The following is a 26,649-nucleotide window of genomic DNA, read 5'->3' on the forward strand; positions in this document are numbered from 1 at the left end:
TAGTTCTGCTCTGATACGTTTGCTCTCTCTGGAAGCCATCAAAATTATCTTCCTTGCTGGTAATCAATCAAAGCTGCACTACTCCAAGTGCAGGACGCTGGAGGGCAGGGGCTAGAGCTCCCATCCTACTGTATGCCCCCACGGCCAATGCAGAGCTGGGTATAATGAGTGCATAATAAATGCAAAGAAACACTGTTTCTGTTTTCTATAAGTACCCCTCCAGTTTTTTTCTATCCATAAATAATATTAGTAAATAACATTTACTGAGCACCATTTGTGTGGCAGGATCCATGTCTCAACATTATCTCACTTTTCCTGCAATATCCCCGTTAGGTAGATGCTATGGTTTCCATATTGTACAGGTGAGGGGACTGAGTTGTGGAGGGGTAGGTGTTTCGCTAAGGTGATAGAGTTACTTGGGGACTGTGGCTGGGACTGCAATCCAACTATGTCACACTAAAGTTGATATTCTCATCACCTACACTTCCCTATTGACAAATATTTTCCCTCCAAAATATAGTATCATAGTACTGTAGGGTATTTTTTCATTATCTATATAATACAAAAAACTTTTGTATTATACATACAAATACATAAATTTATAAAGCATTATCACTAATAACTTATGTTCCTTCATATGGCGTTACCATGTGTTTCTTAATCATTTGCTCAGGAACAAGTTTGGACAAGATCACAGTCAGAAAACAAAGATGCCTGGGAAGAAGGTGTTCAGGGATTTCAGTGGACCCACAACACATATTTTACCCAGAGTTAGGATAACTGGGCAAGAAATTGCATTGGATTCCAGTTCTACTGTCTACCTATCGTGAGATACAGGAAAGTCACACAGCCTCTTAGAACCGCAATTTGCTTATCAGCAAAGGGGCTGACATCTAGTTGGCAGGCACTGCTGCAGACAAGTTATTAAATATAGGAACACTTCTATATAGAGTGACAAACAGGTGCTGTCCCGAGACTCCTGAGTGACCTCCTACTACCCTTTTCTCCCCCTCAGGGAGCCTCTACCATCCCAAAGTTCAGCCAGGTAAGATTTAACACTTAGGAGCCCTGGTTTCAGGACCCTGCCCCAACACTGCTGGCTTCTATGCTGACTGAGCAATGTTCCTATGGTTAAATATTTTGAGTCTCATTCCTGAAGCTAATTATGTCAAGTTTGGGGGTGTGGGGTGGGTAGGTGCTTTTAAAAATATAGGACAATGTAGGGTTTGGAAAAGTTGGAGATACTATGAAAATGATGGGCATCAGGACCATTGTTAACTATTAAAAACTGATCTTCAGTTGTGCACACACAATCACGCTACACAACTAAACACCTCAGCATGAGCTGTTCTGTCCTAGTTATAGAACTGTATAATCAAATCTGTCTAAATGTCATACAGTTAAGCAGCCCTGTATGTATTTAGTCAAAGCCTGGCTTGAGCAAGACTTCAATGTTTAGGTTCGCTTCCTTGAAACATCCATAGTGTTTTCAATAATTATTCATTAAGCCACAGGCTTCCTCTCTGGCCCTGTTTTCTCTCCCTCTCTTCAGGGGATTGTGTAGCAGCTTCCATTTCCTATTGTTTTATGCAGGCTGGATTCCTATTTCACACTCTGGAATATCAGTTTCTGAACATCAGAAGATAAGGATGGGGGTACTTTTGGAAGATTCCATTTCTACTTCCAGTAATAACCAAAGAGGTTCAGTTTTCTAGGGAGCTTTTTCATATCTTGGGCTGGTTTTATTTTTCAAGACAAAGCTTTCAATATGCTAAGAGAATCTGAGATCACTTGGTCCAGCCCCCTGCCTGTAAGTTGGTCAATGTCCAAGATACCACCCCTCATCACAAATTTGCTTTAAGATACCCCAAAGATGGAGGGTACCAAAGCATCTTTAGGGTGTGTTTAAGTTTCAGTCTGACAGCCAAGCTCTTCCTTGTGTCTAAGGAGACTCTCTGGGTGTAAGTAAAGTTCACACTATCTGGTTACATTAATTGCCTGTGAGGAATACCCACTCTTGAATTATAGAAGGCAGAATGGAGCTAGGAATTTTTCATTTCCTTCCATAGAGCCCAGAATAGCAACCTATGTGATTGAGCATTTGCAACCACTCTGGCGTCCGTGGCAACATGCTTAGAGATTTCTAATCTGGCACTACTAAACCCTTTCATTGCTCTTATTAGGTACAAGAAATTTAGTAGGCTTTGAAGGTAGAGAAACCTGAGTTCAAATTCTATTCAAATGTTATTCAACAACCATCCGAGTTTTTCAAATTGTTTAACCCCTGTGAACTGCTGTTTTTCCAATTTGTGAAACTCTTTCTCATAGAAATATTATGAAGATGAAATTACATAATATGTATAAATAAGGTGTCCATTAATATTATTCCCATTCCTTTTCCCTTTCATTCCTTTTATGAATCTTACAAACTTCAGTTGGTTTCATTTATTTATTTATTTTTTGAGACAGAGTCTCACTATGTTGCTCTTGGTAGAGTGCTGTGGTGTCACAGCTCACAGCAACCTCAAACTCTTAAGCGATTTTCTTGCCTCAGCCTCCCAAGTAGCTGGGACTATAGGTGCCCACCACAATGCCCGGCTATCTGTTGTTGTGGTTGTTATTGTTGTTGCAGTTGTCATTGTTGTTTAGCAGGCCTGGGCCAGGTTTTAACCCTCCAGCCTGGGTATATGTGGCCGGTGCCCTAACCACTGAGCATGGGCACCAAGTCTTCAGTTGGTTTTAATTCCTTAAACTATTTTGATTATTTATAGCTGCTTCCTCTACCCATCACAGAAAACAAAAGACTCAACATTTTTTTGATCAGAACCTGCTCTTTATGTCAATTGTGGATAACATTTCCTGAGCATATACACCAGTGTGCCAAGCACAAAGCTGAGCTTCTTAAGGATTGTCTTTTTAATCACCACATAACTCTCTTTTAGTCACTTTTATTAACCTTGCATCATGCATGATGGTGTTGAAGCACTGCAAGGTTAAGTAGCTTGCTCAAGCTTGCACAGTAAATGGGTAGAAAGCCTGGGCTTTGTTGTTCTTGTTGTCTGAGATGGGGTCTCTCTCTGTCACACAGGCTGGAGTGCAGCAGCCCTGTCAGTGGCTCCCTGTAACTTTGAACTCCAAGGCTCAAGTGATCCTCCTGACTCAGCCTCCCAAGCAGCTGGGACTATAAGCCCACATCACCATACCTAGCTGATTTTTAAAAAATTTGTAAATACAGGGTCTTAAGGACATTTGCACTAGATTATTTATCACAGCCCAAGTGGAATCAACCCAAGTGCCCATCAACCATTAATGGATTAATAAACTGTGGTATATGTACGCCATGGAATAGTATTCAGCCATAAAAAGATGGAGACTTTCCATCTTTTGTATTAACCTGGATAGAGTTGGAGACCATTCTTTTTAGTAAATTATCATAAGAATAGAACAGCAAGTACCAATATACTCAATACTAATATGAAACCAGGAGACTAACTAATACATACCTACACAAGAAAAAAATCAATTGAATTCAAGTAGGGGGGAGGGAGAAGAAATGAGGGAGGGGGATTGATGTGCTCTCACCTAATGGGCACAATGTAACAGTATACTACACACCTTCTGGGTGCAGGACACAAATACCACAGGGACCTTACCTAGAAAAGGCAAACACTGTAACCTAATCATTTGTACCCTCATATTAATCTGAAATTTTAAAAAAGACAGAGGCTCAATATACTGCACAGGTTTGCCTCAAACTTCCGGCCTCAAGCAACCCTCCCAAAGTTCTGAGATGAGCCCAAGGCAGGGTTTGACTAACATCAGAGTCCCTGGGGTTTTTTTAAAATCATTATTATTATTGTGGTCAAATGTACATGACATAAAATTTACCATTTCCACCGTTTCTAAGTGTCCAGTTCAGTGGCGTTCAGCGCATTCACATTGTTGTGCGATCATCACCACCATCCCTCTTGAGAACTTTGTCTTCTTCCCAAACTCAAACTCTATATCTATTAAGCAATAGTCCTTCCTCCTCCCCAACCCTGAGCCCCTGGAAACCACCATTCTGCTTTCCATCTCCATGAATGTGATTACTCCGGGTAAGTCACACAAGTGGAATCGTATAGTATTTATCTTTTTCTGACTGGCTTATTGCACATATAAGATTTGTCTATGGTATAGCATATGTCAAAATGTCCTTCCTTTGTCCTTCCAGTAATTCCAAAATTACTTCTAAAGCTGAGTAATATTCCATTGCATGTATATACCACATTTTTCTTGTATTCATTCATCAACAAATGGACACATAGGTTGTTTCTACCTTTAGATGATTACGAATAATACTGTTATAAACAATGGTGCACAAATATGGTTTAGTGCAGAGCCTTTGTTTTGAATCATTGCACTTAACTGTTACCCGATGGGGTTTCATAACCAGTATTTACTAATAGTTATTTTATAATTGGATTCACTATTGAAAAATCATGACATCTCAGTTCTCATTTCCTTATTTTTCCTAAATACCATATTGACAAAGTGTTTCAGTGGAGGATGCTGCATGAATCCATCTTGGACACTCTCATACTCAGAGGCCAGCTAAGATCTGATGGGGCACTGGATCAGGCAACAAAGAAAACAAGGATAACTGGACCAGACAGGAACTAAAACTTCAACATTGTCTCTAGAGCACTGAGTTTGAACCAACTGAGCCATGCTTCAACAAAGACTTGTTTACCTAGATGTATAAATCCATGTTAAACCCTACATTTATATGAATACCAGGTTTGGCACATGACTTATGAAGGTCAAGCAATCTCAAATTATCTACCATGGCCTTGTACAGGTTTGCATGAACTATGACTCTGGTAAGTTCCAAACCTACAAATCAGATATAATTAAAAAGAAATACTATACGTGCATGACATAATAAGTACTTAATAAATGGTAGGAGCTATTATCATCATCACTATTATTACATAATAATTGTGTTCCCTGAAAAATAACATTCCCTAAAGCAAAAAGTATGAGGAATTACACCAGATTCTTATGATTCTGCACCCAATCACCTTGTAAATATCAGGTAGGACCCTTAAAAACTCAGTACTCGCGGGCACCTGTGGTCCCAGCTGCTTGGGAGGCTGAAGCAGGAGAATCGCTTGAGCCCAAGAGTTTGAGGTTGCTGTGAGCTGTGATACCACAGGGCTCTGCTGAGGGTGACATGGTGAGACTCTGTCTCAAAACAAACAAACAAACAAAAACTCGGCACTCAATTTTACTTATCTGCAAAATGAGAAGGACCATACTTTTCTTTCTCCAGGTCACGGTAAAGATACAACGTGATAGAAATAGATAGAATAGCATGTGAGAGCACTTTGTGAGGCATAAGTCACCCCATTAACATTCACCCCCTTAATAGTGAAAAGAAACCTGGTACTATCTTTGATAATTGTGGACATGCCCATAATTTTACCAATGCCAGCAAAGCCAATAATACATTTGTCTTCAATAGATACATTATCTATTCCCCTAGGAAACTAACAATAAAAATAATTAGACAATAATTATCTGCATTTCACACTTTAAGGATGAGAACACAGCCTGGTGTGCTATTCATTAATAATGTGGATACATTATATAATTGTATTTAATCTTTTTTAAAAGGCATTCATGGTCCCGCTGACAGAGAACATATACACATCTCCTATGAATTTTGGATAACAGTGAATATTTTCCAGATTCTTTAAGCTTAAGGGAAAATCATGTGTGGGCTTTTGATTATCCATGGAATCAGGGAAGTAATTGAAATTCACATATTAAACACACGCTTCGACTGAAGTATTAGCTCAAACTTCTTCCCCATGTAACGTCTCCCCGGGCTTATTTCCTTTTCACCATCTCTTCCCAGGATTCCACTACCCACATTTCATGCTAATGAGCAATGGAAAAGCAAAATAAATAAATAAACATTCTTTATAAGCAGACTGCAGGAAGGCCATAGAGGTAAAGAATAAGACATGGATAAACCACAAGCTAAATAATTGGCAGGAATAAAATGAGCATCTTCAAACATTCAGCTCTTTCAGGAAACAAAACGACCTACTTCTGCATAATTTTCTAAAAGGGCAGTCTGGCAACATGAAAACCACGGCACCTCTGTTTAATTTACATCCGAGAAAACCCAAAGATCCAATTACAATGTATTACCCTGGATGGAATCCAAATATGAACAAGGACGTTATTTTTGTCCCCACATATTCTAATAGTGACTTCCCATTTGGTGTGCCTACAGCTCCGGCTGGCACTGGGGCCTGAGCAAGACACAAGTCTGAAGCCCTGCCCTTGGAGTTTACATGCCATGCACAATACCAACCTTGTGGTCATTCATCTTGTAATTGTTGAACAGAGGCTGGCTGCTAGCCAAGGTATAGGCATTGCCCTCTCTGAATACACTGATCCTCTGAGCAGTCAGCTTAGGGGAGCACAGCTGGGGTTTGGGAACTTCCCCAGACCCGTAAACACCATCCATTGGTTCAAGGGATTCTTGGAGAAAACTGTGAGGGTATTCTTCCTTTGGTGACTCTAATTCCTGTCCGTCCTCAAAGACCTGCTTCAGTACTCGGCCACTGTAGGAGGAGGAGATCTTAAATCGTACTTTCCGGGGTTTGCCATCGCTCTTCTGATTCAGCTGCTTCTCCGTGTCCTCCATCAGAAGAAAGTTCACTGTGGTTACCAGGCTTCTGGGTAGCCAGTGGAACTTGGGCCTCTGGGGAAAAGGCATTTTATTTTATCTCCTGCATATAATTAATTCAAGTTGTTGCTAGGGTATGGTCAGTTTACAGTAACTGACACCCGTACGTTAAATATTGATAGACCCTCATGAAAAGGCAGGTGATTGTGGGTTTATGGAGCCGAAGGAACATAAGACAAGGTTGGTTGTTCTCATAATCCCAAGCTCACCCATAACTTCACCTTAACCTTGGCTTTTCTTAACCTGAGGATGAATCAATTTACTTATACTGAACAAGTGCCAATTCAATAAGGATCAGATACTCAATCAGTTAACAAGTGACTTGTTATTGTTACCAGTAGCAACTGTGATCTGGTGAGCATTTAATAAGTGCCAGAGATTGCTGCATGCATTATATTACTTTGTCTTCACAGTTACCCTACAAGGAAAGCATTATCTGTTCTACAGAGGGGAAAGAGAAGTGCTGTTTCTTCATTTGTCTACTCTAGCACAGCTAAGTGACAAAGCAGGGATTCGGATTCAGATTCATCCGACTCTAACACCCATGATCTGTCCACCAAGCCAAAGTTTTCAAATTGTGTCTCATGGGGCCCTAGGGACACTGGCGGTTCTTGGGGGTTGCTACTTAGAATAAGAGGACTCCAGGAGTCCTGGACTGTGGATTCTACCCCTATATTAACCTGAGAGTTCCACTTGGTATATATTTTATACTGAAGGTTTCCTTTACAAGCACAGCTCTAGCCCCACTGCCTGCTGCACTTTGTAAATACCCAACCCTGTGAGATAGTTGTGGAGATGGACGTCAGAGCGTCAGAGCAGCATGATATTTGGGCCTGAGAACAGTCCTACAATCCAGTTCAGGAAACAAACCTAATACATGTGGTAGGTGGTAACCTCATGCTTAGAGAGCAAACTGTCCACAGCTGAATGCCAGAATAGCTACACAGGGAAGGGAGTGGTCTCTAGGAGACAAAGATGCAAGAAAAAGGTTTGCAAACGGGAGGGCCTTAGGGCTGGGTCAAATGGATGGGTTGGATTTAAAGATCTGGAACAGTAAAGTAAAGCCCTTTTTCTGTCTTTGCTAATGGCTCACCATTTACTTAGTTGCCCAACCTGACCTGTCCCATACTCCTACAGCCATTCTTACACCCACACCCAGCTCCTTGGACCTAGGCCAAACCTTCATCTCTTCCACTTTCCAAGTTGCAGCTGCCTCCTGATGACTTCCCTACTCATCCCCAATTCCATTTTCCACATTGCTGGGAAAGCAATTTCTAAAACACAAGTTTGTAGATGTCAGTCTCCAGTTTAAAAAAATCTTTTCCAGTGGTCCAGTGTATAACGAGTCCTAACTGTTCCAAGCAACAAAGCCCTTCCAAACCCGGCCAGCCTCACTTTAGCTCCCCTTCCATCCTGGGCCTCTGTCACTCATCCAGGTCCTGATTGGAATTGGTGTTCCAGGCACACCAACAAGCTCACCCATTTCTTAAAACCACAGGTTTCTGCCTCTTACCCAGTTACTCTGTTTCCTGATTGGAGTGTCTAGCTTCCACTCCCCTTTCAGATCACACTTAAAATGCCATTACTTCTGGAAGCCTTCCCACCTGCCCCAGGGAGAATGCCAAGGAACTTTTGGACCTACCACCATTCAAGTGTATGTCACTTGCCCTGCCATTCCTGTTATTCCCTCCATTTGCCTGTGAATGCCTTAGAGTCAGGAGCTGTCTTCACCACCTGTCTATGCTCAGTGTTTACCAAAGCACCTGTACATAAGATAATTCAGTTAATTATTAATGACTTAAGGTGAAAAAATCAAATAGATAAAACTTTGGAATAGGAATTAAGCATATTTTGTGGAGAACAGCAAAGAAGTAGGATCAGAAGATTAAGAAGGACGTCTGCCTTTCTGCTAAGGTGATGTGCCACAGTTATAAAGTCCCTTTATAATCAGTGCCAAAAATAGGTGGTGGGGGAGGGGACTAGAGAAACAGCATTAAAAAACAGAAAGATATGTACTTCATGACATCAGACCTATTCCTCCAGGTTCCCTAGAATACAAAGCTGACCCAGATATGCCAGAAATGGATTACAGGAGACTGTGACCTTGACCCTTCTGCCCTCAGGGCAGCCAGGGAACCCAGGACTATGGGGCACAGATAGAACATAATATCCTATTCACTGGAGCTCATCTGTATATTCCAGTGAATAGGATATTATGTTCTGTTCTATCTGTGCCATGCCATGAAAAAGATTGGTAATTCCTAACTAGAAGAATATTTTTTCTTATCTATTAATAAATAACCAATGGCCTATCTTCATCTAGAAAATCCAATGAGCTGACTTCCACAACTACTCTTTAAATAAACATTTCCAATTGTCCCTACTGAAACCCAGCTGAACATCATTAACAAAGATAATCCTTTCAGAATGGTAGACTTTAAGCAGATCAAAAGATCAAAAGCGGGAGATGAGTTTTCTAGGTAACAGTCTTTTTGTTTTTTCTTTTGAGATGGTTCTTGCTCTGTCATCCAGATTGGAGTGTAGTGGTATGATCATAGTTCACTGAAACCTTGAATTCCTGGGCTCAAGTAATCTTTCTGTCTCAGCCTCCCAAGTAGCTGAGATTGCAGGCACGTGCCACCAACCCTGGCTAATTTTTCTTATTTTCTGTAGAAATGGGGGTCTTGCTATGTTGCCTAGGCTGGCCTCAAATTCCTGACCTCAGCTATCCCCTTCTCTCAGTGCTGAGATAGGAGCATGAGCCACAGCACCCTGTGTGTACAACACTTTTTTAATGCCCTTTTCCACATTCACAGACAGATTTTCAACAAGCCAAAGCATAATCTTGAAAAGTTTTGAAATAATCATGCTTATTTGATCATTTTTAGATGTTGGAGTTTTCAGAATAGTCACAACTAATACAGGAGGAGGATAAATTGATAAATTGAAAGCAATTTTGGCAGTATTATCAAAAGCCTTAAAATACTCATATCCTTAAATCTTGCTAAGAAAGAAAATACTGTAACTGCATGTATCAGAAGAAATCACATGAAAATGCTAACATCAGTTGCCTCTGGGTGGAGGACCTGAACGATTTGTTTTCTTTCCCAGTTTTATTGTATTTTACTTGTCAATGGAAAGCTCATCTTACTTTGATAATCAAGAGAGAAATGGAAAAAAAAATTCCCTTCAACCCAATTACTTCTGTTAAGGATATAATTTTAAAAGGAGAAAAATATTTATATAGATAAAGATTTCTCCATAATATTATTCATACTGGGGAAAAAATTGGAAATAACTTCAATGTCCAACAGCAGGATTACTATACTATGAAAGATTGTCTAGTGACTTTTAAAAGATTTATGAAAAGTTTGAAATGATATGGAAAAATATATATGATACAGATTTTATGATTGTTGATACAGAATTCACTATGCAAACCTATATCAAAAAAAAAGACTAAAAGTAAATACATTAAAATGTTAACAGTGGTTCTGCCATGGCATCATAGCTCATAGCAACCTCAAACTCTTGGGCTCCGGCAATTCTCTTGCCTTAGCCTCCCAAGTAGCTGGGACTACAGACACTTGCCAACCTATTTTTAGAGACGGAGTCTTGCTCTTATTTAGGCAGGTCTCAAACTCCTGAGCTCAGGTAATCCACCTGATTCTACCTCCCCAAGTAGCAAGCCTAATTTTATTTTACCAGAAATATAGGGGACAAAGAAATGGGCTAAATGGTCCCAAACAATCAGATAGACAAAGCCATTCTGGAGACATTCTACAAGATAAAGGTCTTATCAAAAAATCAGTGCATCAGGGGGAAAAAATGTTGGAGGTAGAAGGAACATTCTAGATGTAAAGATAATAAAGGCATACAACCAAGTGCACTATGTAAACCTAGATTGCTTCCTGGAGAAATTTGACTCTAGAGGCAGTATCAGAAGGAACTAGAGAATTATTGTTAATTTTCTTAGGCAAGATAATGGGAGAATGTCCTTTTCATGTCATGCAAACTATTTTGAAAAAGTTTAACCCCTCAATATACTGTATATACCTACTTAAAATATGTGTACACAACAGTATGCAAAGTAAAAACTGGGAAAATGTTCACAGTACTTGATGACTATTTATTATACTATGCCCCCAATTTTTTTCTACGTTTGAAATGTTTATTATAACAATTGAAGGGAAATGATGCTTTTACAAAATTATTTGTGGATACCTAGGCTTGCTTCTGTGCATTTTGATTTAGACCCTAGAGTATTCTGAATCTTCTTAGGAGCAGAATTTTCATCCTATTCTGTCTAATGTCATTTACTGGACTTTATTTTTATGTGTATTTTGGGATTTGGGAGATTATATTAGATATGCGTCTTGATGAAAGAAATGTGCAATTATTGCAAATTGAGTATGAACATTATCCGTTAGCGATCTTTCCACATCTATCATTTTTAATCAGAGTAGGGCTTATAAATTAAACATATCCTTTTAATCTGCTCATACATTACCATGCAGCGTGTGTGTATTTAAACTCCACTCTGGCATTTGAAATATTGTTATGGCAGAAGGTTATTATAGTTATTGACCATTTGTAGAGAGCTATAAGAGTTCCTGGGATTTTATACAAAACATGAGAAACAAAACCTATATTTATAGTCTGCCTCTGTTCCATCACCACCTAAAATAGAAAATTTCAAGACAATGCTTCAACAGACCATGGTATTTCACCATCATCTTCCCTCTCCCCCCACCCCCAAGGTCATCTAAGCTGAGGAATGGATTTTTCATTATGGACCAAGGTGGCAGTGACAGAGTCTGTTGGCCCATCTCATGTTTCTACCTCCATGTAGCAGGGCAATCTGAATAGGAGTCCAGCCAATCCAAAATGTGAGATCAAGGCACTCTAACTGTAAGGTAAAACATTTTCTCCCACATCATTTCCTAAAGACCTAATAGTTATTTGGGGGTGCGGGGAGGGGAATCCTAAGAAGTTTGAGAAATGCCAAGTTAAGCCAAGTGAATCTGATTTCTTTACTACAGGTAAGCAAATGATGCTCTGCATATCATTTCCAAAATGCACTGCCCACAAAACTCTTTTTCTTTTTGGAATTCAATTTCACAGAAAACTGAGAAATGTGAAATAGCCTGGGAGATGCTGTTCTAAACTGCTTTCCTGCTTAAAAATTCTCCCCACTTCCCACTCTCACCCCTTCATTACAAAAAAAAAAAAAAACAAAAACCTGCGAAGGAGATATTTCAGACGGGAAAATGGGAAACGAAAAACGCAGAAAGGTTAAGTTGCCTGCCCATGGTCCCACAGCCGCGAAATGTCAGTGATTTGGGCTCTAACCCAGTTCTGACCCCAAAGCTCACACTTCTTACCATAATGCTATCTCACATCATGAAATTCATCGCTTGGAAAAAGACGACTTCTTTAAAAAATGCACAAAAAATGATTTTACGTAGTCTTATATTCTGGAATCCATAACAGATTTCTGAACATATGATCAGTGAGGCCTTTTGGTGGCTGGCATGCATCTTAGCTACCCGTGAGGTTGGTTTTTACAAGCTCTGACTTAGGGGATAGCTCATAGTTTGCTTTGAAATGTAACCACATGCATTACCTGTAAATCTCCAGGATGGAGAGATAGGCCATCTCTCTCTCTCTCTCGCACTTTGAAATGCCTTTTCCTCATTGCCTCTGAGCACAGCTGGCACAAATCTTTGTATCAGAGGCCAAAACCTCCACATCAGAATGTAAAGGCAAGGTTCTCAAAGGACCCAGTAGGGAATGAGTGTAGTGGAAAAATATTAACCTTGCCAGAAACCACAGGCCCAAATCTGGATTAAAAAATAATAATCCCTTGGGATTATTCTACCGTTGAAGGACCCTGACCCTGGGCTCCTGGTTTGTCTGCTAGAGAAGAAGGGACTAATTTTTCTACTCCTTCCTTATTTCTACCTTATTTCTAACTTACTATGCATTCCTATCAGCCAGAAATGTAAGAAGAGATCTCAGAGACTGACAAATGGTCCTGAATTTTCTCTGTTCCAGCACCATCCAATATCATAATGTAAGCTATATACAAGATCAGAATTAAGTTCTCAAACCCATCCAAAAAAAGTGCTACATTCTTCATTACTGAATATCACCCTTCAAAGCACTTTTTCCAGGATGAGTTTACATACGAACTTAATAGTCAGACCTTGTACGATGACAGCCCTGATGACCATTCCAGAAAAAGAGTTCCAAAATTGCTCTGAAGGGAGGACTGTGCACAGCTTCCCAAGGGCAGTACTTCAAAGGTGACCATAGTGATATTCAGCAATGAGGTAGTCAGTACTTTTTCTAGGATGAGTTCATGAACTTAATTGTCTGGCTTCACAGATATTTTTATTTATTTATTTATTTTTGAGACAGAGTCTCACTCATTGCTCCAAACTAGAGTGCCATGGTAATCATCCTAGCTTTCAGCAACCTCAAACTCCTGGGTTCAAGCAATCCCAGCCTCCTGAGTAACTACAAGCACGCACCACAACATCCAGTTAATTTATCTATTTTTAGTAGAGACAGGGTCTCGCTCTTGCTCAGGCTGGTCTGAAACTCCTAAGCGCACGTGATCCTTTTGCCTCAGACTCCCAGATTACAGAATCACAGGGATTAATTATAGGCATAAACCACAGCACCTGGCCTTTCATATATATTTTTAAGTTTTTCAGAAGCAACATTTAAAAAGTAAAAACAAACCAAAAAAAGGGTGAAACTAATTTTAATAATATTTATTCAATCTAATCTATCCAAAATGTTGTCATTTCAGAATGTAATCCAATATAAGAAATTTACGAGGGCTTCATTTCTTTCCATTCATGCAGATTTTAGGTTTCTTGATTTTGGGGTATTTCAAAACTTTCTTACTGCCCCACATATTCATGAGGTCTTCTACATACTTTTTTGCTTCTAAACCTTTAAACTTCTTTGTGTATTTTACACTTTAAGAGTCACTGTCTCAATTCATTCACTAAACTTTTAGTTAGAAATATTTCATCTATATTCTGATTTCATAAAATTTATATTGACGAAGTATACTCACATACCCAAGTTGTTCCGACTGAACTGAAAGTCAACTTTAAAATTTATATGTAAACTAAAAAATTTTAGTTGTTTAGTCACATTGGCTACCTTTCAAGGCAGATAGTCACATATGACTTGTGGCTGCCCTGTTAGGTAGCTAGTCAAAAGTTCTTAACGAGGCCAGTAGTGTCCCCTAGAGGGCATTATGGAAATTGGTGGAAACATTTTCTTGAGGCTTGTACTTAGTGAAAGAGCACAACAGGCATTTCGTGGTGGCCAGGGATGCTAAAAATCCTGCAATATGAAGGGAAATCCTACAAAGCAAAAACTTGTCCCACATCTCAAACTCTTGAATACATATAACACCTGTTTATAATTACTCAAGCCTAGGATATGGCTATTTGTCTATTTATTTTTTGGTGGGAGTCAGGAGCTTAGCTTTGACACACAGTATATCTGGAAAAGTTAAAATGCATATAAATTAAATAAATCTTGTACTTTGTTTTGTTCAAAGTTCTACTAAGAGAAGTCCACCACAATTTTGGAAAATTGTTTCACTGATTAAATACTACAACTGTATCACACAGCATCTGTACCTGTCCACATTCACAGGTGTCCTGGACATGGACAGAACATCTGACTTTTTCTGGATAGCTTCTTGGGAAATCACACCCAAGCATTTGTTATTATAATGCACAGTATTTCATTATCAATTACTTTCCTTTTATTTCTCTTTATATTGGAGCAAGGGCATGGTATTGATTTTTTTTAAGTTACCTTTTTAGGTAATTACTTAATTTGTTAACTTTATTCCACAGTAGTAAAGGAAGTTACTTGCAGAAAGCACCCACTGTGTTCAGTGGGTTGAGAGCCGCTGCTGTAGTAAGCGTGGCGGGTTCAAGCCCAAGAAGACTCTGCCACCTGCAGGGAGGAGAGGGAATTGAGGCTGCATCCCAGAACAGCGCTAGGAAAGGAGTGGCTGACTGTCTCCGGGGGACAGGAAAGAGGGGCTTCAATTAAACAATACACACGTTGTACCTACTAAGTCCAAAGCACTATTCTGGAAGATGGAACTATAGCAGTGAGTCAGACAATCATGGCTCTTCTCTCAAGTTGCTCACAGCGGATTGCAGAAAGGCATGTTGGTCTGGGGAGGTGGGGTTAGGCCAAACGGGCAAGAATGATCCCCTGATCAGACACTCCTGATTGATTTCAAACCTCTCTGCTAACAACTTTTCGGGTTAGCTGGCTCTGGATAACAAGGGTGATAAAGTTGCTGTACATTTAATTTTTTTGAAAATTTGCACAAACTTAGATAATCTACATTACACAGAAAGTAATACACGAATGCACGGTTTGTAAGATAAACTCAAAATCTACAGACACAGTTAAAGAGAAAAAAGCCTCCTTTACCTTTTCAAAAAAAAAAAAAAAACTATTGCAATGACCCGGAAGTTGTACTTGCAACCACCCCTTTCCTCCTCCCACAAACCCTCTCGCTCTTTCTTTCCAATCTGAGCCCAGCCGAATGGCTCCCAGAAAGAAGGATGGGGAGAAGAAGGGCCAGTCTGCCATCAATGGTGACTCAAGAATATACCATTAACAGTCACAAGTGAATCCACGGTGGACTTCAAGAAGGTGTCCCTCAGCCTTCTGGACATTTGCCATGAAAGAGATGGGGACTTCAGATGTGAGCATTGATGCCAGGCTCAACAAAGCTGCCTGGACCAAAGGCATAAAGTGTGTCCCATACTGTATCATATGCGGTTGTCTGGAAAATGTAATGAAGATGGAGATTCACCAAACAAGGTCTCTACTTTGGTTACTTATGTACCTGTTACCACTTTCAAAAATCTACAGACAGTCAACATGGATGAGAACTAACTGGTGTTTGTCAGATACGTCAAATAAAGTTATAAAACCACACAAAAAACTATTTATATAAATCTAGACTATGTTCTTCCTAACATTTTATCCATATTTTAATGCACACACATGTATATCTATGAATGCAGATACCAATAGAAGGTTTTGTTGGTTTTTTAAAAAATGGAAATGAAATTATATGATATGTGTGTATATTTCTCTATAACCTTACAATCTGTTTGTTTTTTATTTAAAATTATGTCTTGGAGGCTCAGCAGCTGTAGCTCAATGAGTAGGGCTCCGGAGACATACACCAAAGCTGGCGAGTTTGAGCCTGGCCCGGGCCTGCTAAACAACAATGACAACTGCAACCAAAAAATAGCCAGGCATTGTGGTGGTCACCTGTAATCCCAGCTACTTGGGAGGCTGAGCAAGGGAATTGCTTAACCCAAGAGTTTGAGGTTACTGTGAGCTGTGACACCATGTCACTCTACTGAGGGTGACATAGTGAGGCTCTGTCTCAAAATAAATGAATAAATAAATAAATAAAATAAAAGTATGTCTTGGAGATTTTCCCATGTCAATACACACAGACTCCCCTCAATGATATTAAAATTTCATACTAACCCATTGTAAAAAAGAATTTATTCACGTGTTCTTTCAGCAAATATTTACTAAGCACCTACTATGTGCTTGGAACTCTTCGAGGTGCTAGGAACTTAGCACTAAACAACAACAAAAGCAGGGAGTAAAAGGCCAACGTCCTTTCCTTCATGGAGCTTATAGTCTAGCAGAGAAAAGCAGACAATATGCTAAGTAAATAATAGGATCTCTTACATAAAAGTGATAATTGCTATGGAAAAAAATACAGCAGAGTAAAGGGGATTGAAAGTATTAAATTCAGAGTGGGGTAGATTGCAATTAAAAATAGGATAGATGGGGCAGGCCTCAATGAAAAGCAGCCTTGAGTAGATGAGGAGGGGAACTATGAGCATCATGGGAGGAGTGTTCCAGGCAGCAGGAACAGGCACACACAACGGCCCTAAGGTAGGAATTAGTTAATAGATGTACGGATCAGCAAGGATACCATTGTCACTGGAAGGGGCAAGAGTGACAGCAGAGAGACCAGGTGGAAGGTGATTGCAAACATCTACACAAGAGATGACAGTGCCCAAAGATCAGGGTGGCAGCTGTGGAGGTAATGAGAACTAGTTACATGCTAAATATATCTTGAGAGTCATCAGCAGGATTCACTCATGGTATTCATGTGGGGAGTGAGAGAAAGGAAGAATCAAAGATGATTCTGATGAGTTTATCCTGAGTCTCTGAAAGGATTGTGCTGAATTAACTGAGGTGCACAATTGTTGATATAACCAGTTCTTTATAAATTAACATTTAGATTATTTCCAAGTTTTCTCTACTATAAAGGATCATGCAAAGACTACCCTCTTACATGCATCTTTGTTCACACTCTGTTGGGTTTCCCACTAACCAGTTTCCCTTCTCTCTCTCCTTTGGAAGGAGCTGATCTAATTGAATCCACCAGAGAGGTATGTGCGTGCTGGGGACATGCAAAGGAATCAGTGCATGAAGACAAGTTAAAAAGAAGAATTAGTCTTTCCTCTTTTACATTTCCCCTGTCTGCTTCATCCTGCTTGCCAATTAAATTGTGCATTATAAAATCAAATAATAGCTAGCGCTTTTTAGCACTCACTTGTCAGCCATAGTGTTAAGTGCTTTTCAAGTATTATCTCTTTTATTCTTATGACAACACTATGAGGTAAATGTTAAAATTATGGCCATTGTCTAGATAAAAAGTAAAAGAAGATTTTTTTTTTAACTTGGGGATCAAGTGTGTCACACAATCAATAAGGGATGGAACTTGGATTTGAACCTGGATAATCTGACCCTGGAGTCCAGGGTACTATGCAGCTTTTAAATATAAATAAGTTCCTATATATCTCTATGATTTTTTCCCCTGGGGACAAATAATGATTGACTACTTTCCATTTCATTGACAACAAGAATTACACCTATCCCCCTAAAAAGCAGTGCAGGGTAATGTAAAGGATGTGGGTTTGGAATCAGTTCTTTGTAGCTGTGTGACCTTAGGTAAATTGCTTTACCTTTCTGAACCTCAAAGAAGTGGATCAGGGCCCAGCGAAAATGAAACATGGATGGCTAATTTTCCATGGACACTTAGGAGTGTAAAATCCTATTAAAAACATTATATCCAAGTGTCTTGAGTCTCTATTGGAGAAATCTACATTATTTTCTTCTCTCTCTGAGGTCCCCTGCTAAGAGTCAGTTTTCTTTGAAACTCAGTTCCTTACCTATATCCTTTTCTCAAAACTTAGTCCCAACTTAATCCATAAGAATTGCTGTGTGACTGGAACAAGCTTCTAGCCCTCTCTGGGCCTCCATTTCCTCATCTCTCAAGTCATTCACTTGAGTAAATAAACTCTAAATTCTTTCTCAGGATGAACGTCCTACAACTCTATGTCCGGTAGTTATGGGAAGGAAGAGAATGATGGATATAGTGAGGATGAAGAATTTGGCCCCCTACCTATGTTATTGATTTGTCCAAGGCTACAATTGATTGTCTTTCTCTGGAGGAAACACACAACTGTTGCTCATGCAGCAAAAGCCACTTTTTGCCTGAAGATACAAAATGTTCCAGAAAATTTCACAAAAATTGCTTTCAAACTGTCTAAAGAGCCATAAATTCGCACCAAGCAGAGCATTACATGAAGCTCGAGGTCCCAAATGTTTGTCTCTAAGTGCTCCTCTCCTGTGAAATCTCACAGCACTTCAGAGGCAAGCCCTGGACTGCTTGGTTTAACAATCAGTTGTATCAGTAAAGGCTGGTGAGGATGATTAGGACGGCTAACTGGAGCAGAGGTCAGTCTGACCAGCCTCAGACCCAGGGCACTGATTTGTGTGGGTCCCTGCCCAGAGAGGTACTAGGTGCTGAAAACAGAGCTAAGGGGGCATTATATCACTCACACCAAGGTCCCTCCATCCCACCTCAGGCCAGAGATCTGGAAACACACAAATGCACCCCGCTTTCCCCCAATCCCCCACTCCTGAGAACCATCATTGCCAAGGACCCAGGGGCAGTAGATTCTGAGTAGGAGCTGTGCTACCTGGTTCTGGCCTGACAATTGGTGGACTCTAGGAATGATCTCTGAGCCTCAATTTCAGTGTCTAAAATTAAAAACTTGAACTTTTTAACTTCTGACAATCTGTGATTCCTTGATGTGATGAACACCTTCCTGACTTACTGAGGAGATGGGCTAGTTTTTTGCAGTTTATACCAGGATCCAGAGCTACCATTTTTGTCTGTCCCACACAATTCTTCAGACTCCCCTCTTTAAGGGTCTCTCCCCCTGCTCCATATGGTCCTGGCCAGAGACAGAAGCAGAAGACCCCGCAGCCCAGGACACAGTGACTGGTTCAAGATCAGGCAAAACAAATCATATGTTTGCCTGACATTTCTGTTACCTATTTTTGGCTTTAGATGATGACCATTTTACCTCCCTCATGGTTCTGCAGCCAGGGTTTCAGCCACCTGGAAGCTGGACTAAGCTGGCACAGCCAGGGTGCTCACTTATATGCCAGCTGTGGGTGCTGGTGGCAGCTGAGCACTCTGCTGGGGCTGTTGATGGGTGCACAGTTCTTCTCTGAGGCCTTTCCAGTGGTTTGGGCTCCTTAGGGTATGACAGCTGAGCTCCCAGAGGGGAGAACTCCAAGCAGGCAAGTGCAATGTGCCAGCAGCCTATCAGGCATCTGCTCACATCATACTTACTGAAGTCCTCTGGGCCAAAGCAAGTGCCACATCCAAGCTCAAAGTCCCTGACAGAGTGGACAGACGACACAGAGAGTGAGTAGCAAAAAGCTTGGTTCTTTGCAGGCTACCAATTAATCAATAAATTTCTTTTTGTGTACTCTGGTTTGAGTTACTATCATTTGTCACCAAAATATCTGCAACTGATATAGAATCGATATTGGACCTGAATTCAATCATTATCCTTACCATGTATCTGTGTAGCCAAAAAGTTGCCTATCTTATCAAAGATTCACTTCCTTTATCCTTAAAATACAAATAATAACCAGTTCAGAATACCATTACGAAAAGTAAACAACATGTAGGGCCTGAAAACATTTTATAAATCCAAATGTGCCATACGAATAAATATGTCACAGTGATGTAAAAGAAGAGAAGCTGAAAGTTCAAGCAACTCAGTCTGTAATTCATTCATTTCACATTTATTAGATATCTTCTATGCATACAACATATTATAACTGCCTGTCTGTGTGAAGGGAGAAGATATCAAAGACCTCAAAGAATTGAGAGTCCAGTAGGGGAAATAGACATGACCATATATGACATTAACCCAAGGCCCCCAAGAAATAAGTAAAATATTATTGAGATAAATGGAGGGAACAAATCATCCTGGTTTGTATGGGACTGAGAAGGAGAGGAATGAGGACATCTTCAAAAAGTATGGCATTTATCCTGAGCCGTAAAGAATGTGTTGTCTTTTATATGCATACAAGAGGCAAAAATGCATTCAGGGGAGCACTCACTAAATGAACAAAGGCTAGGAGGCATACAGTAAGAGCTTAATAAGTGTTAGGGGTGTATGAATGGATAAATGATGGTCCAAGAATAGCACATAGCCCAGCAAAGGGAATACAGGAGGGCATGATGAGAATGAGGCTGGAAGACGCGAGGAATAGATTGAAGTTTGTTAGTTTGTGCTTTGAATTCCAGACCAAAGAGTTCAGCATTTATTTTAATGGGGAGCCACTGAGGATTCTGAAGCATTTTAGTCACAAGATCAGGACCATGTTTTTGTAGAGATCACTCGTGGGCATTCATGATGAGCCTGGTAGTGGCGCTCAACACTTCCCTTTACAGAACGCCCCTCCCTCCGGCTCTATGGAGTGCTGGTGGGCCTGATGCCCACAAGGGCTCCCTCCACTCCAGGGAGGAGCAGATGATTCAACTTGACCAATGACAGTGCTGCATTCGCCTGGATCACAGGGATTGGTCCAGGGACGGGCACCTGACTTGAGCCAGGCCAATGAGATGATCTCCTAGGAACTTAGGTAAAAGTGGTAGAACATAAACCCCCCTTCCTGGTATCGCTGATCTAGTACTATGTAAACTTAAATTTGATGGAAACAGCCAAAACTTGCCTGAGAATGAAGCTAACAGGGAAGAAAATAGTAACAACAAATGGAGTCTGTGATTGACAGCTTCATTTTAGTTCCTGGATAGAGCCACCCTGAAAGTAATGCTCCCCTAAATTTCCAGCAGCCTTGGAGGTGATACAATCACATTCCTTTCTGGCTTGAATTGATTTTCTGTCTTTCTGTCACGGAATGATTCCTGACTAGATATAGTTGGGCACCGTGTTAATCCCTTAGCAGTCATTCACTCATCTAACAAATACAGTTAAGTGCCTACTAGCTACCAGGTATTATTCTAAACACTAGAAATAGAGTTTTCAAAAACCAGACAAAGATCCCTGTCCTCATGGAGCTGACATTCCTACAGGAGGCAGACAGTAAACAAAATCTTAAGCAAAACAGGTAGAAAGTCAGATGGTGATACACGTTCTGGGAACACACAATGAGGCCTGGGAGTAAATGGGAAGTACGGGCTGGAAGCAGGTTTACAATTTTACATGAAGTGATCAGGAAGGGACTTGAGAATGGACTTGAATGTGGTGAGGCAGCCAGCCTGTATGGGCAGCAAGTTTCCTAGCCAGGGGAACTTCTGTTCCCAAGGCGGGACCACGCCTCGAGGTCCCTGGGGCAGCAAGTAGCCGTGTGGCTGAGGCAGAGAGGACAGAGGGGGAAGAGCAGGCGAAAGTGGGTGCGGAGCCTGAAGACCTTTTCAAGAATGTAACTTCCATTCTGAGAGGCAAGAAGCTGCAGGAGAGTTTGAGCTGAGAAGGGGCACGCACCGATGCAGGGTTAACAGGGTCAGCACTGAGTAGAAAGGCAAGGGGCGAGAGCAAAAAAGAAGGCTGGTCCGGAGAGCAGGGGGACTGGGAGGGAGACGGGGTCTCAGCGCGCAGTGGCGGCCGGCAGCAGGGAGACGCGTTGGGCAGCTGAGTCGACCTTGAAGGAAACCGTGAACGGGTATTGCAGAGGGACAGGACACGCGGGCATGGAGGGGAAAGCAAGCGCCGGGAAGAAGCCAACACTTCTGCGAAGCACCTCAAAGGATAGAGTCATTAGCAGATGTGAAAAGGACAGAGAGGAGCAAGTTCAAGGATGGCAGTCCATGGTGGAGCTGAGATTCCCATCAGACTTCTAAGTGGAGACACGGAGCAGCTGGCCAAATACCAGAATCTCAATCTCATAACCAAAAAGAAAGTCTGGATTTGAGTCGTAAATCTGCACCATCCTCAGAGAAAGACCCCAGGAAGATTCTGCCTTAGCTTTTACGTGGGGGGCCGGGGGGTGGGGTGGCAGGGGGCTAGAGATGCTCTGGCTGTTTGACCGCGCGGTCAGGTTTCCCATTCCCAACTGTAACTGCCCCGGGAGGCAAAGAGCGCAGGTGCGCTTTCCTCCAGGCTCAGAGGTTGATGCAAAGTTCCAACCACCTTACCCAAAAAGACTTTAAAAAAAAAAAAAGATCTTACGTTTAAAATTCACCTTTACTAATCCAAGAGGATAGGAATGGCCTTGTGCAAAGAAACAGAAACAAACTCCCCAACAATTCCTACCTGGGAAGTCTCAAGGAACCCTGGAAATTCCCGGATGTACACAAGGAGGGGCCCAAGAGGCAGAGAGGGTGACACCAGGGCTGACAGGTGGCGGGGAGGTGCCAACTCAGAGTCTGGTGGGTTTCATCAGCTGATGAGTACTGAAAGGCTCTGACAATATTTTAGCTTAAAATAGGAACAATGAATATGGAGCGATGTTCTAAATGTTAATAGAAGCAGAATTAAGGAAGAAAATTGGCCCTATTGTTTTGCGAACAGCTGGATCTACCAAAGCAAATTCGGTGTGTATATCTGAGGATCCCTTTCAAAAATACGATTAATTAAAATAAGCAAAAACTCCAGGGAGGCTCGCTGTACGGAAAAGACCTGGGGATTTGGAAGCAGAAGATCTGGCTTCCAGCTCAACTTCTATGGCAATCATTGATTTCTGAATGTCATATTGTATAAGGCAGATTCCAAGATCACTCAAGGTTGTTAGGGGATCGGAAAAGGAAAGAAAGAAAAGAAGTAAAAATAGAGGCAAAAGCCTCGAGGGCTGCCATGTGCAGGTTCTGGGCAAGGTACTTGGTGGACATTGATCTGAAGCTCTTACACCGGCAACACGTGAGGTTGAGGGTTTTGGAATTTGCCCAGATTCAAATCCTATCTCGGCCATTCACTTGCTGGGTGACCTTAGTAAGTTTATTCGCCCTCTGTATACCCAATCTCCTCATCTGCAAAATGGGAATTATAATGCTTCTTGTCTAATTAAGGAGGTTATCGAGAAGATTAAATGAGCTATTATATGTGAAGCCATTTTCAAAGTGCCCAAGACATAATAAGCATTCGATAATTATTGGCATTTATTGCTATCATTTGTAATTCATAACAAGGCTACAAGGTATGTAGTCATGGCTGCTGCCATATTATAGCTGTCAAAATTAGAGTGACTGAATAGCTTGACCAGGGGCACATGGCTGGAAAATAATACGCATCAGTAGGAAGTAGTAAAGAATGTGGAAGTAGTAATTATTTGTATTTTTGTATTTGCAGAGGATTGATCAATCTTTTGCCTTGCTCAGCATTTGTGTGTCCTGTTTCCCAGCGGAGATGGTATTAACTACCATCTCTGTGCAGCTGCCTTTGTCCAGACTCCACATTATCACTCACATGTCACAACTTCAGAGAACCTTTTACCGGCCGCCCACCTGAAGTGGTCTGTCTACACCACCCCCACCTGTGTGACTGCCTACGATGTCATCTATCCTGGTATATTTTCCTTATAGAAGGTATTTACTAAATTGCTCATTCAGCTTCGGTCTCTCTCCTCCCCCAGAATGCAAGCTCCTTAGGGCATGGACTTGGTCTGGCTTCTTTACTCTCTCCCCAGTGCCTAGAGTAGTGCCTAGCACACAGGAGATGCCCAGTGAGTGAGTGAAGACTGATAATAATTCTCTTGCCACCTACCCAAGCCTCTGACCACCACCTAATTTTACTTCTATAAATACTTTTCAGTCTGTCATCAGATCCAACAGCAAATGACCAAGGAGTTAGGATAAATATTACTTCCATCTTTTCTTCTCTCCAACAATTTCTCACTCGTGTTTATTTACAAGACTAACAGGACAGCATGATCAGATGTGATTTTCTCCTCTCCTGGAGGTGGGTGCTAAATTGTGATGCTTAATGAGATTTCCATTGCTGTTACTCATCCTAACTGTCACAGTGGCTGAACCAATATTAGGACTCATGTTGTACGTATAAGTTCTTTTTGTTCCCACACTGTTGTACCTGCAAGCAGAGTCTCTGTCAAGTTTGTTTTAATAACAGGGTTCCAAAGGGAAAATGCCAACTGAATTCATTACTAAAATTAATTGAAACTACGTGAGCAGGCTGAAGTGGAGGAGATTTCCAAGAAACTTTATCTATTCAAACTCAAGAGCCAATCATAAACTGATATCCAATGAAACATGCATGCCACCTCTCACTGGAAGATAAGGGTCTCTTGGCCAGGATGCCCAGACCACATCTGTAGCATTGTGTACATTGACTTTTGGTCAATGTAGACAATGGTCAATGTAGATTGACCTTTGAGAATCTACACTAAAATTCCTCTTCCTCTCCATTAACCAAGGACTGAGGACCTTCTTGCCCAGTGATTTCCTTTTTCCTTCTTTCCAATAATTTCCCCATGAATATAAGAAATAATAATGATATAATTATATACCAACTTTTATACTTTTACAATTATTTATAATTATACACATATATACTTAAAATTATATAAGTATAATTACTTCCACCTTGCATATATACTTTTATAGTACACACAATTACATACCAGCTACTGTTGCAATGTCTGAGATACATTACTGACACAGATACACTTCCTATCTGCAATCTAATGGGGAACACAACACAAAAGATATAAAAATCAATTAGTTATACATTGTGATAAGTGCTATGAAGGAAACTCATAGAGAGCTGATACCAAGGGAGAAAACCTACCTTAGATAAAACAGATAAGCTTTAAGCTAATATAAGAAGGAGAAGAGGGTCAGCTATGTGAAGTGTGCGTGTGTGTCCAACCATTGGCATATCCCCATTCAGACAGTGACAAAGCCAAAGCTCTGGGGAGTTAAATCTCCTCCCAAAGGTTACTCACATATTACGAGGCAGGCAGTTTTGTGGTTTGGGTTTTGTTTTGTTTTGAGAAGCAAATTTGAGTGTGTCACTTTTTTTTTTTATGTTTTTTTTTACTTTAAAATATTTAATTTTAATTTAATTGACAAACAAAAATTTTGTATATTCAAGGTGTACAAATGATGATTTGATATACACATACATTATGTACCACTGCCAAATTGATGACCATCTGTATCTCCACCCCTAGTTAACCTCTGGGGAACTAGTTTGGTCTAACTTTGAATTACACACTCTTTTTAGTTTTTATTCTGTTTCTTGCTTAAATCAGAGAGGATGGATGGCTGATGCTTAATTGGAAAAAGAGGTCAAGTATCTTGGTCTAGTGTCCCCTGCCCATTGCAGCAGTGGCTGAGCGAGGCTCCCAGGGCAGCTGCAGCGGAGGCAATGGGCCTGCAGTGGGGGAAGGTGCTTGCTCAGCCAAGCAGGAGCAGAGGGTAAGAGAGACTGGAGAGAAAGTAAAGAAGCAAGGCCAAGAAGCATCTACTTACAGAAAATGGGCTGACAAGAGGTCTAAGGAAATGTCCCAGAGATGAAAACATGGGAAGAACTAATCTGAAGCTGAGACAGAATGAACCTGAGTCCTCACATTCACCCCTCTTTTGGGCCTGCTCTGTGGGTGGAACTTAGATATTAGCCAAATTTCACAGTCCATTTCCCTTCCGCTCCCATATCCAGATCGCAATGCATTGAGTGTACTCTAACACAGTGCCAGCCATACAAAGATGAGTGGAGTGGCCCATGACTGGCCTCATCTTAAATGTGTTGCTAGGACTCCCCAGGTCAGCCAGCAAGTGTCCCAGCAATGGCCCTGATGAGCTCCCCATGTCGAGTGCCAGCTTTGCTCCAGGTGTCGTGCCAGCCCTGGGAGGACAAGAGTGAATTAGCTCACTCCAGTTCCCGCAGACAGGCCTGAGTGGAGGAGGCAGTGGTCAGAACATGGGTACAGCCCCTGGGGCAAGAACTGAGGGAGAGGGACATGCAGAGGCCTCAGGAGCTGAGAAGAGCGTTCTTAGCCCTGAGCAGGGTTCAGGAAGACTTCCTGGATGAAATTGCCCTTCTCTCATTCATTCAGCAAAAAACTACAGTGCCCCGCAGTAGGTGTAAACCCTGTGCTAAGTGCTGCAGACACAGCTGACACCCCAAGGGGAGGCGGGCGACTAATTAGATAAAGAATGTAAATAATCTGATAGGTGGCAATAAGTGTTTCTTAGAAGAGCACAAAATGAAGTAAAGGGAAGGAGCGTGGCAGGCAGGACAAGAGAGCTAATTTGGAGTGAGTGGGCAGTGAAGGAGCAGATGAGGTAGAGAGCTCAAGGCCTAGGTCAAGAGCGTAAAGGCCTAAGGCGGGGACAAGCCCTTCCTGGTCAACTGTAGCAAGGCCAGTGCTGCTGCAGCAAAGCCACAGGTCACTGACCAGGGGCAGTGTGGACAAACGGGAGAGGAGGTCAGAGACACGAACAGGGCAGTTCAGAGGCCCTGGGAGGGATTTATGCAATGGGAAGCCACAGAAAGGTCCTAAGAAGGATACTGATA

The 26,649-nt window shown here is 41.3% G+C and overlaps 1 protein-coding gene across 2 annotated transcripts in view; it reads right to left on the reverse strand.

Moving 5' to 3' along the window:
- Positions 1-25,668, reverse strand: part of GRXCR2 (glutaredoxin and cysteine rich domain containing 2) — a 31,278-nt gene extending 5,610 nt beyond the window's left edge. Inside the window, exons 1-2 of one of the 2 annotated variants that reach the window (XM_053566955.1) lie at positions 25,605-25,668; positions 6,368-6,760 (exon numbers count right to left, since the gene is read on the reverse strand). In XM_053566955.1, the coding sequence (XP_053422930.1) occupies positions 6,368-6,760; positions 25,605-25,655 (444 nt within the window). In that variant the 5' untranslated portion in view covers positions 25,656-25,668. Of the gene's footprint in view, positions 1-6,367; positions 6,761-8,387; positions 8,465-25,604 lie in introns of those variants that run through there. The other variant, XM_053566956.1, reaches the window with a different exon arrangement.
- Between the last annotated feature and the right edge of the window lie 981 nt (positions 25,669-26,649).

The sequence above is a fragment of the Nycticebus coucang genome, chromosome 17 (assembly GCF_027406575.1).
Source record: "Nycticebus coucang isolate mNycCou1 chromosome 17, mNycCou1.pri, whole genome shotgun sequence".
Classification (NCBI taxonomy): Eukaryota; Metazoa; Chordata; class Mammalia; order Primates; family Lorisidae; genus Nycticebus; species Nycticebus coucang.